Below are 12,571 nucleotides of genomic sequence, written 5' to 3'. Positions count from 1 at the left end.
AGCCGGATATAGTCCCTTGAGTTGGACCGATGTGCGTGAGAGTAAAAAGTGTAGCCTTCCTGTCCCCCTCCACCTCACTCCATGTGTCAACCAGCGCTAGTTCCTCGAGCTTTCGCTTTAGGTCCCTGGAGGGCTGCACCTGTGTTTGCTGGGGGAACCTACTCATATCAGTAATTGGATCCCAGGCCATGTTGAAGTACCCTTTTAGTACAATGTGGGTTTTCGTGAACATTTCCAGGCGTGTAAGGGCTTTCTGGAGTAAGGCGTCTTGGCCTGAATTGGGGGCGTAAATAGTAGGTACTGTGTAGGCTCCCCCCCTACAGTGTAACCGCCAAGTATCTCCCCTGGTCGTCGGATTCTTTTCTCTTGAACGCAAGGTAGAGGCTGTCCTTTAATGCTACCAACACACCCCCTTTCTTATCAGATTGTGTGGCGTGGATGATTCTCCTGTATACCCAGAATTTTATTGTGTGTGTCCCCCGAGTGCGGATGTGGGTTTCTTGCAGTGTGGCTATGTGTGGTTGCTCCCTTCTGAGATATCTTTCCACCTTCTTCCTTTTGATAGGCGAGTTTAGGCCATTGACATTTACTGATATAATTTTCAATTTTAGAGTGCCCTCCATTTATATTCCTTCTGGTGCTTGGTGGTCGCTCATTGGCCCTTGTTGCCCTCCCCGTCCCTTTGGTAACTCTTCTCCCCTAGAGGCAACATTCCCCTCTGATTGACTTGCCCTGGATCTTCCCTTCCCCTCCCTCCCCTGCCCTCCTTCTGGGTGGGATCAACTGGCGCGCAGCCCCCCTCGAATCGTGGTCTCGAGTGTTGAACCCTAGGATTTCCCTAGGACCTCCAGGATTTCCCAATCCCATTCTAAGATCCTCTCCTTGCTAACCCCCACTAGGTCCCATGATTTTTCAGCTAATTAACATTTAAGCACTGCACTTAACTTAGCTTGCGCCCTCCCCCAGGCGAGCAGACTTGGCAGGTCGCCAGTCCGATTTCGGTGTTCAGCTTGTGCGCCCGACGGGGTTTCCAGTGCTTTCCGTTTCTTGGCCAGGGATTGGGTTCTTTGAGGTAGGGCGGTGCGCCACCTTCTTTGATCTTTTGTGTTTCACCGTGGACCACTCCCATGGTCCACAATTGGTAGGCTGATGGGTTTGCTGGAGAGGGGACCATTTATCGTCGTCTTTGAGTCCCAACAGGCTTGCTCCTTGCTCGCATGAAGTGACTTTGTGCTGCTTCCGCTGCCAGATAAAACTTAGTCCGGAAGGGTGCCTCCATCTGTATCTGATTTGCTGTGTTCTCAGGAATGCTAGTACTGGGCCCATTCGCCTCCTCTTGATGAGGCTTATTTGCGCTAGGTCTTGGTATAGGAAAATCTCCACGCCTTTGTAGGTGATTTGCTTAGCTGTTCTTGCCTTGGCTAGGATTCATTCTTTGACAGCAAAGCTGTGGAGGGCCGCTAGGACATCTCTCGGTCTCGCCCCAGGTTCCATCCGGCGCGGGCTGACCCTGTGGATCCTGTCATACTGGATCTCCGCTCCCGCCTCCGAGTCCAACAGGTCGCCAAATATGCTCTTGAGCACCTGGGATAAGTCTTGATCTTGCGTCTCCTCTGGTAGGAATTTAACCCATATATTGGCTCTCTTGGACCTGTTTTCCAGGTCTTCAGCCTGCAGCTTGAGGTGGTGGGTGGCCGTTGCCAGCTTCTCCAGGAGAATGTCGGATTTCCTCGCATCTTCTGAGAGTTCCTGTATGGCACATTCGTTGCTGTCCACTCTTTCCTCTATTTTATTGATGTCTCTGCTTATTTCCTGTATGCCCTCTGCCAGGTCCTCCCTCAGCGTGTCCATTTGTTTCTGGCCGGCTGCAGTAATTTTCTCCACTCTCTCTCCCAGGAAGTTCTTGAGTGAGGCGTGTGTTACCGGTCTGGCCTGGTCTTCTTGTGTGGGGTCCATCTCCTGTTCCGAGGACCAGTTGCTTAAGGTATGGCCCCCTGTCTTTCCTTGGCCCATATTTTTCTCAAGGGTCCCTCTTGTGTTTTATTTGTGGGATTGTTGTGCTGCTGGGGTCTCTTTGTTCCTGTTCCTTGACATTGTGTGGTAGGGCTGGAGATTGTCGGCCTTGGTGCGGGCCCGGTCTCCCAGCATGTGCCAGGGCTGGTGGTGGCCTACGTGGGCCGTTGCTCCGGACCGACTGAATGTGTGTTGTCCGCCCCTTAGTGTTGTAGGTTCTCCCTCCTGAGGGGGTGTGTGTGTGTGGTGTGTAGTGTGTGTGGTGTGTGGGTGTGTGTGTGTGTGTGTGTTTCCGCCCCGTTGCTCTTTAGGGAGGATTTACCGGCACCCTTCCGGGTGCTCCTGGGATGTACGTTTCCTAATGGTCCTCCTGGTTCTGACATTTTTTTCCTGCTTGGGGGAGGGAGGGGTGCGGGGAGAGGGGGGACTCCCTTGCTTTTGGTATGCTCCCTGATGCGGTCCGTGTGCAGTCGGAGAGTGGATGTCCCTTTTAGTTTCCCTTATGTGGTTTGGGTGTCGCCGACTCGCCCCTGCAAGTTCAGTAGTTGTCACCGTTTTCTTTGGGGATCGTGGGTCCGGTCCGGTGGCGGTATGACACTTCCGGCTTTGATTTATTTAAGTGACTGTGGGCCTTGCCCAGTTTACCTTTTTGGTAGCCATTGGGGCAAACATTTAGCTTAATGTCTGCTTTTAGGCAGGGACATATCTTTGTCTGGAGAAACCACGAGTGCAAAGGCCTACAACTTTATGCCCAGCCTTGTATCCTCCATAGTGGTTTGAACTGTTGTAGACATGTTCATGGCTGTGGGCAGAACTTTGCTTATCCTGTGCAAGTGGTCCTGGATTTCTGGAGGTTCTAGGGGCCAAACTGACTGGCTAGCCACTAAAACCTTTGTTTTAAACCTAATTCTATGATTGGTGGGCTGGCATAGGCCAGCCCCTGTGTGTATATAAGGTATTCTGTCTTCTCTTTCTTTCCTTTTTTAATATGTTGATCAATTCTCTGCTGATTTAATTTTAGAACAAATGTGATGTTTCTGTAGAACTGTATTTTGTCTTTCTAATTTTATTCAATGTTGTGAATATTGAAAAGTTGATTATTTCAGCTCAATCAATAAAAAAAAAACAAAAAACAAAAAAGGTATTTAGAAGAGACCCTGAGCCCAACACGAAGTCCTGTTTGATTTTTATGAGATGGCTACAGGTTTACTTACCTGCTGGGAAGAATTTCCGACACGGATCACACAGCCCCTCTCTGATGCACACGACATCACTCGCCTGATTCAACAGGGTGAGACCGATGAAATCTGCACGTCGCGATCTGTCTATCTTAATTTGCACTCCTTGATCTATATGTGCATTCATCTCGTATGACCATCGTGAAATCACCAGCAGAAGCTGATTCCAAGCGCTCCTGGCCAATTTTAGAATTCACCCCTTTGAATAGCGCTCGAAATCGCCATTACAAAATGGCCGCCGATTTTTAACACCCATCTAGGTGCAACATCCGACCATCTGCCTGCTCAGGATTGGCCAGCCCCCCCTACAATAGCCAATCATTGTGGCCGGTAGGCGGGAGCCGGCACATCCACACAAAGGCACAACATCAACAAGGCACGGTCTGTGCCTGTCCGTGACGGTCCCTTACGTCGCCCGTCGCCAGGACCCTCTGATCCAGCCTCGACTAACTGTGAGTAACCTATGCCTCACAGACTATCTGCTTCTCCGACCACTGGCTTCACACATGTCCCCGACAGACGACATCTACCGTGTCAGGTTATGAAAAACCATTCCTATCTTTGCATCTAGTCCAAGCTCTGCCTGCTATTGTGCTGTCCCAGCCACAGCTTACCTTTGAGAAATATAATTCTGCCCATTGTAGTCAGTGGCAACTGTACTATAACTCTGGAACTCTTCTCCTCATCGACCTACCAATTTAACCACGTGCCTTTCATCTATAGCGGCACACCCACGCGGCCCCTCACTGCATCTGCAGCTTGCACGAGCCACCGTGACACTGCCTGCTACAAGTAAGCATCTATGCTCGGCGCTAACTTTATATCATTACTTCTGTTTCACTTCATTGCCCGAGCTTCCCACTCGGCGTGAATACGGTGCTGAACTCCTTTACACCAGTAGCCCTACCTGTACTGGAACTAAAGACTCCCGCTACACTGTATGCACTAACGCCAGCCGTGCAGGTACTATACTTATACCTTTCGCATAATGAACAACGGAAGACCATGCGTACATATGCCCATTGCCGCTAAAAAACTTGCATTTATATCACTGTCATGGCTATTTTAACATGATGCCTTATTTTGCTAATACTGCTGATTTGATGTGTTTAGTGTTTGGCCCTTTACTTGCCCACAATTGCCTGCTCCCTGCACCTATTGTATCCATTCTGGATATTAGCCTGACCGTTCCACATTACTAGATGCCTTTTATCTTGCATGCATTTAAGCCACAGTTGGGATATACTTTTTAGCCACTGCTGGAATTGCCAATTAGGTGCCCTTTATCATTCATGTTCTATTAGTCACAGTTGGGACACTCAAATTAGATTCCCTTTATCCTGCATTTCTTAGTCATTGCCGGGATATGCATCTTCAGTCATTGTGGGGACATGCACTTCTAAGCACTGTTGGGATTGCCAAATCTAGATGTTCTTTATCCTGTATGCATTTTTAGTCACGATTGGGTTATGCATCTTGGGTCACTGCTAGGACATGCGTGTTTAATCACTGTTGGGAGTGCCAAATGTAGATGTTCTTTATCCTGTAAGCATTTATAGTCGCCGTGGGGATATGCATTCTTAGTCAACATTGGGACATGCACCTTGGCCACCGCTGGATTTGCTAAATTTAGGTGCCCTTTATCCTGCTTGCACTCCCGATTCTAGTTTGCAGTATACTTGTGCCTTACACATTACCCAGTATTAGTAAGCTTACGCTAAAATTGCCCATTACCTTAACAGAATGCAGGCACTGCTAACCTTACCTATGTTCCCATTCTGCATTATACCATCTGCCACCCCTTGTACCAGAGGTCATTACATTAAGCTTGACGAAGGGTTAGGTAGACTGAGATGCCCTCGTCACCACCCTATCCCCTGCCCTACACCTTTCCTTCCCACACTAGCCCCCTTTCCCACACCAATCACAACCAAACTACATCCAACCTCCACTATGTGCACCACACATGCAAAGTTGCCCCCTGTGCCCATAGCCTCTACTGCCTCCCCTCCTGACATCCCCAAGCGTAACGAGAGACTAACCAGCAGACTACCGCCCAGCAGGCACTTAGCAGTGGAATATACCCATAAGTTCATACGCTCAGATCACCCTGGATGCACTGATAATAATCACAGGCACATTAAGAAAAGGTGTACAGCCACAGTGAACAACCTAGGGGACATCATCCCTAGTCTACCAATGAAGGACCCACAAATACAGTCCATTATGGGAGCATTACTGAATGTCAGGAGATTGGTAGCACACGCAACTGAGATTGCCGACATTATTGTGAATAATAACCTTGACTTCCTTGTAATGACAGAAACCTGGCTGCATGAGGCAGCAGGCCCTTCTATTGCCCTAGCCGTCCCAGATAATTATTCCATTCTCCGTGTAGACAGACCCATGGCCCGCGGAGGAGGAATAGCCATTCTCTTTAAAGCCACTCTTAATATAAAACCAGCCACCCCTACGTCGTTGGCATCATGTGAACTACTCTCAGTTAAATTCCTAACTTCACCCAACAGTAGTATCACACCATCTATAGGCCTCCAGGACCCTTTGGATCCTCTGAAGATGATATCACAGCCCTAGCAGCGACACCAAACCCACGGCGCAAAATATCATCTTAGGAGATTTCAACCTCGGTTATAAGGACACTAGCGACCCACATGCCATCTCCCTACCCTCTGCACTTCTAGAACAAGGCCATACTCAAATTTGCACCAAACCCACCCACGAAAAAGGAAGGATACTTGACTGGGTTGCGGTTCTCAATTGCACCATCACCTCACAAGATCCAACTCCACTAGTATGGTCAGACCACCACCTCATCGCCTCTGAATTGTATATCAACAACTTGGAAAAGAAAATGCCCATTACTGTTCCCCTTGCCTCACTAGGAATATGCGTAACATCACTGCAGATGCCCTAGTTCCTTTGGTAGCCCCCCTACTCAACACCCTACCAGACACCAATGATCCTAACACTCTAATTAACATCTACAATGAGACCATGACTAAAGCCATTGATGCTATTGCCCCGCTAAAACTACGAAAGAGCAAACCCAAAGCCCATCTTAACTCGTGGTTCACTCCAGAACTAAAAACACTCCGTACTGAAAAGAGAAAATGGGAAGCACGCTGGAAATCATCCCCTACACTAGAAGACAAAACAAACCTTACCATTACCACTACCACCTACAAAAATAAGATAATCCAGGCTAAAAAAGAAACCAATAAAGACAGAATAACCCAAGCCAGCTCCAGTACTAAAGAATTATTCAGCATTCTAAGAGAATTAGAGAACCCCAACCCACCGCCAGATACATGCACCAAGGATAAAGCCTGGTGCACCAGCATTCAAAACGCCCTTCCCAATAAAATTAAAGGACTGCAGACCAAAATAGCTGACAAAAGAACCTAACTAACAATTATTACACCAGCACCTACCCCTACCCCTCATATTAACTCCGGTTTCTCATTCAAAGAAGTCACCATTCCTGAAGTCCACAAAATCATTGCATCTCTCAAACCATCTAATTGTAAGGGTGATAGTTGCCCAGCTCAGATTATAAAAGATGCAGCGAGACCTTGCCCCATTCATTACCAAACTCGTTAACTCCTCCTTCTCTAACAACTCTGTCCCTAGCAACCTCAGACAGTCTTGGGTTCTACCACTATTAAAAAAACAGACCCTTGACCCGGCTATACCCACTAACTACAGACCTTGCAAATACAAGATTATCTTGAAGCACACAAATTACTCGGTACCCGTCAATCTGGCTTCAGACCCCAGCATGGTACAGAAACCGCACTTGTCGACCTCAAAAGTCAGATCGATGAATTAAAAGACAAAGGAAAGATGGCCATCCTACTTCTACTCGACCTCTCTGCGGCTTTTGATCTGGTGGATCACTCCATACTATGTAACCACCTATCCTCAGCTGCCCACTTCTCCAGTTCCGCAGTTGCCTGGATCCAATCCTTCCTCGCTAACAGAACTATGCGCGTGTTCTAACCCTCAGCAGCTGCCGACCCCATCCCCATCACCTGTGGAGTTCCCCAAGGATTCTGCGTTTCGCCCACTTTGTACAACATCTTTACAAAGCCACTATTTGACAAACTGGACCGTCTGGGTGTCACCTACACAAATTATGCGGATGACACCCAGATACTCCTACCCCTCTCAGGAACCTATGATATAGACGTTGTGCGGATTAACGAAGTCTACATCATCATTCAGGCATGGATGGCCACACATGGCCTCTGCCTGAATGATGATAAGACAGAACTACTCCTAGTCGGATCATCTAATAACATTCTCAAATTAATTCCTCACTACACAAATATCCTCATCGATGGAAACAGTATACCCATCGCCAAACATGTAAAAACTTTAGGTTTCTACCTCGATGCCCAGTCCAACCTAATTAAGCAGATTAACATGACCTCATCGGCCACAGCCTACACTGGCAAGTTGATCAGAGCCTGTAGACCTTTACTATCCCCCACTAGTTGCCTTACTCTAGCGAGAGCGCTCATACAATCTAAATTGGATTATTGCAACAGTATTTACCTAGGAGCTAACAAAACCATCTTAAATAAACTCCAGATCATGCAAAATAACGCGCTTAGAGCAGCGTTAAATATTCCCAAAAGAGAGCACATTTCAGAAACTAGAAAGCACTACAGGTGGCTCTCTATACATGACAAAATTGACCTAAAAACTATCTGCCTCATGCACAAAGCGCTTAACGACCAAGCGCCCCCCCCCCCATCTCACAGATAAGTTCACATGGAAGGTCTCCAACAGAATCACTAGATCATCCAACATACCATGTCTAGCGGTGCCTAGATATAATCTAGAAAGAGTCAGAGGCTCTAGCTTGCCGGTATTAGCCGCTAAGCTCTGGAACACTCTCCCTCAGAATATTCAGACTATTCAAGCATTCAACAAATTCAGAAGCCAGGTCATCACATGGATACTCAACAAAATATAATTAACTGCTCTTGATACCATTGACTGCCAGGTGGTCTACACAGATAGTATGTACCACCCATCCTTTACTACTGTTACTACCTATGTATAATATGTAATTCTATCCTTGAATGTTCAAACTGTATTTATGTTATCAAATGTCTATAATATGCCTGTAACCATTGCTATCCTTTAGCGCCCAATTACCTCCGGGTCAGGTGCACGATATAAATAAATAAACAAACAAACACACAAACAATTTGGTCCAGAAAAGCTCATGATAATGTTTTAGGCCAGGATTGGCCATATTAACTGGGCTTGTGTCTCTGTACTAAGGTCCAGTTGGATTTTTTGGTTGGTGTACATCCTCTGTGGGCTATCCTCATCCTCCCCAGGTCACCTTTGTGGATTAGTCTTGGCCTTTGATACCGGGAGTAACACATGGCCGGTTTACGGCCATCTTACCATTTCACCACCTTAGTCATCCGCCTTGGTGTAGGAAGCTTTTGTCATCCAGAAGAGTGTTCGAACCCCCAATCCCTCCCCTTTCCTACTTTTTTGGGGCATCCTGGATCACCTCTCCTGTTGTCGTCATCGTGGGACTGTTTTCTCCTGGAGTGCTACCATTCTTTGTCCCTAGAGCCACCGGGATCTGCTTTGCCTAAACCCCAGTCTTCTAGGAGTCATCATCATCACTGTTTTCACTTTTGGCCAATGGGCCCCCCTCCTAGGAAAAATGATTATATTTGACTGATTATATTTTATCGCGCTCTGCGTCACTGTTGGTTCTGGGCTCAAGTCCCTGTATGTCCGGATCCCCTAAACCACATCTGAAAAAAAAGAGCTGTACTCACCGGGTTGTTTTTCAATCCTGAAACTTTCTTTTTGGGACCAATGACTGAATATTTACCTCTAGGATCAAGGGTTATCTGAGATACTTACCCTCAGGGCTCTGTGCGGTCGAAGATTTCTGCAGGTGTGCTTCAACTGCATTTTCCCATTCGTTTGTATTAAATCCTGTTTGGCTGCCTTTCCTCCTGAAACTGCTGGGTCCTGAGGATCTTCTCTGGCATTTCCTGGGGCTGGTTGTAGCCATCTCCATACTTGTGGTGTAGAATTGGGACTTGCCTTCCATTTCCCCATGGACACAGTTTTGCTTACTGACTTTGTCCCGTTAACTCTTATGGGGAACTTTTAACTCACATGAAATTGTTCTGGTGACTCTAAAGGGCACTTGGCCCCCCTTTGTTCTAGCTGGGGAATGACGTTTTAAGGTGTAGTACCTTATATTATAAGGCTGTGTATGGTTCCTCTAACTCTTTTCTCATCAACATATTAGTTCTCTAAAGTATGCAGTGATATTATCAAATAGAAAACAACGAATGGATTTTTGAACGAACCCTAAACATTTTAAAGAAAATAACAATTTTAAAACAATATACATATGTGGTTGGGAATGGGAATAGTAGTTTTTGAGGTGAGGGGAAAAATATTAACAAAACAAAAGAGGGGCTTTGGGAGGGAGACCACCCCTCAGCCCCAAAAACAACAAACATTTTTTTTGTTGTTGATGTTTTGGTTTGTTCAAAATGAATTCTTTGTTTTCTCATACAATATAATCACATGTACACGTTCTCTAATTTGGTTACATACCTAGTTGTTTATTCACAGTCTTCGCTACACTACAGTTGAGGCTATTGTTTTAACTCTGTTTAAAGTAAAGTGTTGGTGCTCCTAGCCAGAGCACACCAAAAGTGCATGCTTTTATAATTATGGTGAATGAGTCTAATATTTTCCTGTGGTTTTTAAATTGGTAAGAGTGGTCTATGGTGTAAATAATAGTATTTTATACATTCTGCCTAACTTGTGTTATTAGGAGCGCTCCAAGTGTGCTTAACTGACCCATTCACCACTCTCAGCGTCTCCTAATTCTAAGCTTTACTGCTCAGTCAAACGACTTTGATGGAGTTTGGCTAGACATTAGTTACTTTCCCTGTTCACTAAAATAGGGTGGCCTCTCAGAATCTGTCTACAGGGCCTATTCGGCAAATCCATTTTAACAGGGACATAGTTTGTGCTTTCGCCCTCAGACTCCCAAGCATGATCATTTTACCCTCCTTGCCAAAGTCAGTCCATCAGCTGCTCAACCTCAAAAGCCCAAAACACGAGGAAACACCATCCTCAAGTCCTGACACAGTTTCTTAATATCATTCCTTCCAGATTCTTTGATTCCAATCAAAGTTTCCTTTGACATGGCAAATGCATAAGACCCGGCTAGGGTGTTACTTGCAGGGTGTCACAAGCTTTGGGGAAAACCTGAAATAACACTTCACAGCACATAATTCAAACCTCTGCCTGGGGAAGAAAGAAAGGGGGATACTGACAAAACGTGAACTAACCTCTTACTGGAATGAAAACAATCTCACCTCTTACTTGTCGTAGAGACGATGCCCCTGGGCCGGTTTGCAGCAACTCCCGAGAGAGGGGATGTTATGGTGGATTTGCGGGGGAGAGCATCTGAAACAGAAGAAGCCGCTCTGAAAGTCCACACTGCATGCAACCAGCATTTAAGCAAACTAACATGAGAAGAGGGATTTAAAGCACAAAGCACTGATGGTAACAATTATTGACACAATAAAAGAAAGATTCACAGATGTGTATAGTGTAGTCAAAGGACAATCCAAAGAAAGCAGAAGCACATTTGAACCAGATTTACCATATGACACATGTAGATTGTTACGATCATACCATTATGATTAAAAGAAACATGATGCATTTAGATTTTCAATACATTACCATCCTGCTCTAGAAGGCCCCCAAGCACATCATCGATGGAGCCTGTAACAAAACAGGTAGACAGACGCTTTAGAATACAGCATGCAACACAGGCAGTGCTTGTCACCAATGTGGGCAGGTGCTCAGACATATGTGGAGTGGTTTTATGCTTGCTTAAAATATTTCGAAACAGTTCAGGCTTACTTGTAGTACAGATTGTGCTTACTGCCAAGTTGGGCACCCTTATTTTTTTACGGTTTTTATTTTAAACTTCCTTTAAGTTTGATAAGAAATAGATTGATTTTACAATTGTATTTATATCCAATTATTAAGCATGTCAATAATGCAAGCACATAAGAACTTTATATCCGCAAGGAATCGCTTTTCCTGAGGCTCACTCTGTGGTCACAGTCTTTATATTAACTTTTGTTTTGTCACATAAGGTGAAGAAAGAGATTGGGTATGCCACTCATTCAGTCTTGCCATTTAAGTAGAATTCACTGGGGCCTATATGTGAAGCAGAACGTCCTACTTTCTCACTCTGGATTGTTTCCCACTCACTTTTCACTAACCGGTTTCAAGTTTTACCCTCAATTATGGAAAAACCGAATGTACTCCGTAAGGGATCCCAAGTTCCTCTGAGTCAAGGAACATGCAACCTGGTCTCAACATGCCAGTTACACTGAAGAGTTGTCTGTGAGGGCTGCACTTGTTGGTGGCAGCCTTTTCTCAATGCCAGGAGGTACACTACCACTGTGTTCCAGGGATGTGCCTTCTGGTGACTCCTCCGTATAAAATCCAGTGCAGAGTCCTGCAGTCAGGAATTTTACCTATGTAAAGAAAGCAGGTGAAATTGCTGTGGCCATAAATAGGCATAACTCTGTTGGCCTGCGAGTCCAAAGCCACAGTAGCTAGAACCAGGTAAGAATAGTTTGTGGACTGTGAAGAAGTCCGACTGGGCTCCTGGAGAGACCTGTCAAGGGACTGTAGTACGGGTGTACAGAGGAGTAACAACCTGACCAGGTCATAGTTCTTCCTCTAAACCTCTATTTGGGGAAGGGCTGATACTGCTAGTGGTGGGTTGAGGAGACAGGATACTTGGCTGGGCTTGCCCAGGGTACAGAATTGCACGCCTCCCCTTCCCGGAGAGTCGAGGTGGCTGAGGGGGTGGGTTGCTGCCTTGTGAGGTGCAGACTCTAGCACCTCTGAGATGCACATTTATTTTCTCTCATTCATCCTTTCTTTCGGCCTACGTCAATGCTTTGAAACAGCCCAAGACCCTTTAGGGATATCCAGGTAAGCAAAACAACAGTATGTGCTTCCCTTGCCCGTTTCTCTGAATACCTTTCAGCGCATCTCCTAAGCATACTGTACAGGCCAGCCTCGTGGTAATTTGACAGTTAGACAGTCTCACCATACCAGTGTAAATTGACCTACATTTTTGCAACCTAAAGGATATAGCACCTTGAAATGAAAAGGTTAGCTTCTGGAGGCAAATGTTGCTGGGTGTGTGAGTGTGTGGGCAGAGTAATGAGGGCAGGAGGGGACATGGGAGCATATTTGAA

The 12,571-nt window shown here is 46.0% G+C and overlaps 1 protein-coding gene across 7 annotated transcripts in view; it reads right to left on the bottom strand.

The window, feature by feature from the left end:
- FBF1 (Fas binding factor 1) overlaps positions 1-12,571 on the bottom strand; it is a 1,089,678-nt gene that overhangs the window by 932,724 nt on the left and 144,383 nt on the right. For all 7 annotated transcript variants that reach the window (XM_069654733.1, XM_069654729.1, XM_069654732.1 and 4 more), the window contains 2 exons: positions 11,028-11,069; positions 10,658-10,748 (listed from right to left, as the gene is read on the bottom strand). Coding sequence is in view for 4 of the 7 variants with exons in the window: in XM_069654729.1 (XP_069510830.1) it covers positions 10,658-10,748; positions 11,028-11,069 (133 nt within the window). In the remaining 3 variants the exon portion in view is untranslated. The remainder of the gene's footprint in view (positions 1-10,657; positions 10,749-11,027; positions 11,070-12,571) is intronic.

The sequence above is a fragment of the Ambystoma mexicanum genome, chromosome 3q, assembly GCF_040938575.1.
Source record: "Ambystoma mexicanum isolate Mex_15411 chromosome 3q, UKY_AmexF1_1, whole genome shotgun sequence".
In the NCBI taxonomy this organism is placed as follows: Eukaryota; Metazoa; Chordata; class Amphibia; order Caudata; family Ambystomatidae; genus Ambystoma; species Ambystoma mexicanum.
Note: the sequence above shows the minus strand (reverse complement) of the source record. Positions and strands in the feature narration are given on the sequence as shown.